General features: G+C 52.7%; 1 protein-coding gene across 1 annotated transcript in view; it reads left to right on the forward strand.

Annotated features, from left to right (window-relative positions):
• The first annotated feature begins 622 nt into the window (after positions 1-622).
• The window catches only part of LOC106814759 (protein transport protein Sec24C-like), a 12026-nt gene continuing 7851 nt past the window's right edge, over positions 623-4797 (forward strand). Inside the window, exons 1-6 of the mRNA XM_014819105.1 lie at positions 623-921; positions 1541-1706; positions 2124-2275; positions 3044-3863; positions 4146-4306; positions 4466-4574. Coding sequence (XP_014674591.1) covers positions 1568-1706; positions 2124-2275; positions 3044-3863; positions 4146-4306; positions 4466-4574 — 1381 coding nt within the window. The 5' untranslated portion in view covers positions 623-921; positions 1541-1567. The remainder of the gene's footprint in view (positions 922-1540; positions 1707-2123; positions 2276-3043; positions 3864-4145; positions 4307-4465; positions 4575-4797) is intronic.

Genomic DNA, 4797 nt, shown 5'->3' on the forward strand with positions numbered 1-4797 from the left:
TAAGAGAGAGAAAGAAAGAGCAACAAAAAGAAGGGAGGAATTTAAAAAGAGAGAGAAAAGAGAGGCAGAGAATGAGTGGAGAGAGAGAGAGAGAGAGAGAGAGTGAAAGTGAAGAGAGAGGGAGAGGAAAGTGAGAGTGAGAGAGAGAGAGTGGGAGAGTGAGAGAGAGGGGGAGAGTGAGAGGAGAGGGGGGAGAGTGAGAGCAGATAAAAAGAGGGAGACTGCATATATTGCATGAACCTATTATAACGTTATTTATGAGTGCATTTGTCAGTAGTCGCTGTTGTTTATTAATGTCCCTGTATCCTATAGTCCATTATCTAATACAGGTATCACCCCACACACACACACACACACACAACACACACACACACACACACACACACACACACACACTCACGCACGCACGCACACACTCACACAAACACATATACACACATACACACACACACGCACGCACGCACGCACGCACGCACGCACGCACGCACACACACACACACCCATACCCGCACAAGGGACTCTACAAGATACAAGATACAACTGGCGGTTCCCAGTGGTGTTGTCCTGAAATATTCTATTTACAACGTGTCTCCATAGATGTCGCCACGAATGCATCCGGGTATTTAGTACGGACGTGGCATTTCTAATTCTAGCATAATAATACATGATTTTTGTTGTTATTTACGTGCTAAATCACGCGACACTCGATCGGCTGCAGTCAGACAGGTAGCTAACGGTCTAAACTTTCGATTCGTCTGCGAGTGAAGAGTTAAATGGATCTTGAATGAGCGCGGAACGAACTTGTTTGCGCGACCACCTTAGAGTGTTGACACGGTGTCCCTGTACAGCTGGCATTGCCATTGGCAGCTGATTTCACAACTTCGTAACATCTAACATTCGAGGTTATTTCCAAGGACCTAGGTTTGTATTTTCGATCAGTTATCACTCACGTTAATTATTGTGCAAGACTGTCTTGCTACGTTTAATGTGCGAACGCACGCGTACCAAGGATTCAGAGCATAGTCGATGTGACATTACAAATACAATTTACAAAACTACTAGTACTATTATTACTAAGTAATAGTAATACTAATACTAGTAATAATAATATCCGTAGACATTCACATTTTTTAGAGCAAACTTTGAACATGTTGATATTTGAAAGTACGTGTGTACTGTATAAACTAATGGACTTTAAAATCAAATAACCCAGACGTCCAACCCTGCCGACTCACTACGTCGCTCGCGAGTCAGCAAATTCGGCTCAAGGATAGAGAGCATGTCCAGTAATAAACATCATCCTATCCTATCACCGTGCTGGACATCATCTCTATCCTTGAACCGCAAATTCTGTCGAGTTGATCAACGTCGTCTCGCTCCGTATTTGGTGTATAATCCTTAGACTTTGAACACTATCCCTTACGAGGTTACGCAAGTTTGCATTTTTATGCGTGTCCGCGATCGCATCCTCTAGTTTAGGTAGATGTTCTCGTACTCTCTCTTCTAAGATTCGTTTGCGTTTTTGCGTCCGCCGCCGCAGCAGGGTTAGCTGCCGCATCTTGATGTCATGTATCAACCCGCACCTCCAAACAGCTACGGCGCTCCACCGCCTCCTCCGTCGTCGTCGCACGCCGGCTACGGGATGCAGGCACCCGGAGTGGCAGCCATGCACGGGCAGCCCGGCGGCCCGCCGCCGGCCAAGCAAGGTAGAAGAACCGCCGCGAGATGTGACGGTGCTGAACGTTGATGCAGTCGATGCGTGTTTATAAGTGTGCGTGCGTGTGAGTGCGCGCGCGTGTGTGTGTGTGTGCGTGCATGTCCATCTGTGTGCGAGTCAGTGGCCATCGTTGCCGATTTGATCATCGAGAAGGTTGTTTCTTTAGTACGTACGTGTGCTTATGCATCTGTACACACGTGCTCGCGTGCGTGTGTGTATCGTTCATGCACACGTACCCCCATCGCCGCACCACCACCCACGTAACGCCCGCTCGTGTCACCCCTCTCGTGTCACCCCTCTCTCTCTCTCTATCTTCCCGATATATTGCTATAGGCCTATTCTTATATTCCTATTTTCTTATATTCCTATATTGCTGTATATTCTATATTCTTCCCCCCATCACCAGGAGGCGCCACCGTGTCGGGTCCATACGGAGACTCCGCCGGCGTGAGTCCCGCTCCACCGCAGCAGCAGCAGCATCAGCAGCAGAACACGGACAGCCAGCACAATGGCTATCCGTTCTCACCGCCACCGGCGCCCGGCGCCGCAACGCAGCAGGTAGGAAGGAATTTCCTAGATTATGGACTACTAGCCATACCCGTCCATGCCCGTTAGGTGGTAAAAACTAAAAAAATATTTAAAAAAATAATATTAACACATATAAGATCCGATAGGTGGCGTCGTGTTTTCGTGTTGTTGTGACGTTGCCATGCAAAAATTTCCCACTATTTAAATGTTTTTGAACGTGGAATGTGAAAAAAATGAAACTGAAAAAAAAAAATAGCCCATGCAACGTGTCATGATCTGTAGAATGTTCGTACCAAGTTTGGAGAGGATCCGTCGAGCGGTGCGGAAACGTATAGCCGGAAACACATACACACACACAGAAAATCTCCAATTTATAGTAAGATGGTCCTGGAAATGTCCTGGCGATTCATGTGTTATGTAGTTACGCGATAATCCTGCCTGGCTAACGACATGTATAGTACATAGTATATACAGTGTAGCCCCGTTATAACGCGATGGTTGGGGGTCCATAAAATTTCATCGCGAAAAAAGCGGTGTCGCGCTAAATCGGGGTTGTATATATACGTGGCTATATAAGAGCAAAAAAGGGGGTCCAACTACTCATCGTGCTATCCGAATTCACGTTAAATTGGGGCGCGTAAAATCGGGGCTCCACTGTAGTATATACTATATACTAACTGCAACTATGATCACTGTTTTTTCTGTTGCTACAGTAGTGCTCAGCTGGCGGCAGCACCGTACGGTTCGCCGCGGCGTCTGTAACTCTGTAACTGTAACTAACGTTGCTTTACTGTTCAGGTGACGAGTCAGATGGGTCGCATGAACGTGAGCAGCGCGCCGCCGAGCGGCGCCGGATACGGATACCCGCCGGCGCCCCCTGGCGGCGCGGGGTCCCCGCCGCCGACGTCGTACTATGGCCAGAGCAATGCCGTGGCGCCGCCTGGCGGCTACGGAGCGCCGCCTACGCAGTACGCGACGTCGGCGCCGACGCCCAACAGCCAGGGGGCGCCGCCGCAATACGGCCAGCCGGCGGCGCCCCCTGGTGGAGCTCCGTATGGCGTCGCGCCTCCGCCGTCATCGCAGTACGCCACACCCGCACAGCAGCAGCAGCAGCAGCACGCCCCATACGCCGCGCCCAAACCCGGACCGCCCCCTACGTCGCAATATGGAGCCCCTCCCCCCGCATCGCAATACGGGCAGCCACCACCCACGTCGCAGTATGGGCAGCCACCAGCCACGTCGCAGTATGGGCAGCCACCGGCCACGTCGCAGTATGGGCAGCCACCGGCCACGTCGCAGTATGGGCAGCCACCGGCCACGTCGCAGTATGGGCAGCCACCGGCCACGTCGCAGTATGGGCAGCCACCGGCCACGTCGCAGTATGGGCAGCCACCGGCCACGTCGCAGCCTGGGCCGCCGCAAGGGGCCGCCCATCCCCCGGGATCCTACCCTGGGCCTCCGGGCGCGCAGCAGCAGCAGCAGCAGTACGGAGGGCCGCCCAGGCCGGGGTACGGGGGGCCGCCGCCGTCGCCGGGCGGCTACGGGGCGCCGGACGCGGGGCAGCATGGCGGGCCACTGCCGGCGCCCCCTGCTGGGCCGGGCTACCACCCGCAGCAAGGTGAGGCACGGCGCAGCGACGCTGATGAGCGCGCAAATTTTTTTATTCACGTATTATTTGTTTTTTTGTTTGTTTTTTTATGCATTACGCGTATATATAGATATATATATCTATATATATATATTATATATAGTCATGTGTATTCATCTAGATGGGTATTTCTATTGATTTAATGCTTATTTCACGTGAGAGTTCTTGTGAGTGTCGTCGCCGCGGCGTTGATGACGTGTCTGTGGACAATTCCTCGGACGCGAGAGTTTACCGTCTTTCCGTCTGCTTCAGGTGCGCAGAACGCGGCGCCCCCTGGTGGCCCGCCGGGGCCGAATCGAGGCCCGCACGGACCCCAGTCTCCCGTCGGCCCCGCCCCCGGCTCGTTTCCCGGCCAGACTGTGCAGGCCGCGCCGCAACAGCGCCGCCTCGACCCCGATCAGATGCCAAGCCCTGTGAGTGCCTCGTTATGATCGTTAAACTCGTTAAACTCATTAAACTTGGTAAACGAGAAGTCTCTTAGCGCGCCAACGCTGTCTTCGTTATCGTTGTCGTTGTGCGCACTAACTTTGTCTTTCTTTGTTGTCGTCGTCGCCGTGACGACGCGAGTGCAGATCCAAGTTTACGAGGATGACAGGCGGAATCGCGCCGGCGTGTTCGCCACGGGCCCCCGTGGCCAGGTGCCGCCACTTGTCACGAGCGAGTTCATGACGCAGGATCAAGGTAATGTGGCGGCGGCAGGGGAGCGAGCGAGAGAGAGAGAGAGAGGAGAGAGAGAGAGAGAGAGAGAGAGAGAGAGAGAGAGAGAGAGAGAGAGAGAGAGAGAGAGAGAGAGAGAGAGAGAGAGAGAGAGAGAGAGAGAGAGAGAGAGAGAGAGAGAAGAAGAGAGAGAGAGAGAGAGAGAGAGAGAGAGAGAGAGAGAGAGAGAGAGAGAGAGAGAGAGAGA

The sequence above is a fragment of the Priapulus caudatus genome, unplaced genomic scaffold (genome assembly GCF_000485595.1).
Source record: "Priapulus caudatus unplaced genomic scaffold, Priapulus_caudatus-5.0.1 Scaffold974, whole genome shotgun sequence".
NCBI lineage: Eukaryota > Metazoa > Priapulida > Priapulimorpha > Priapulimorphida > Priapulidae > Priapulus > Priapulus caudatus.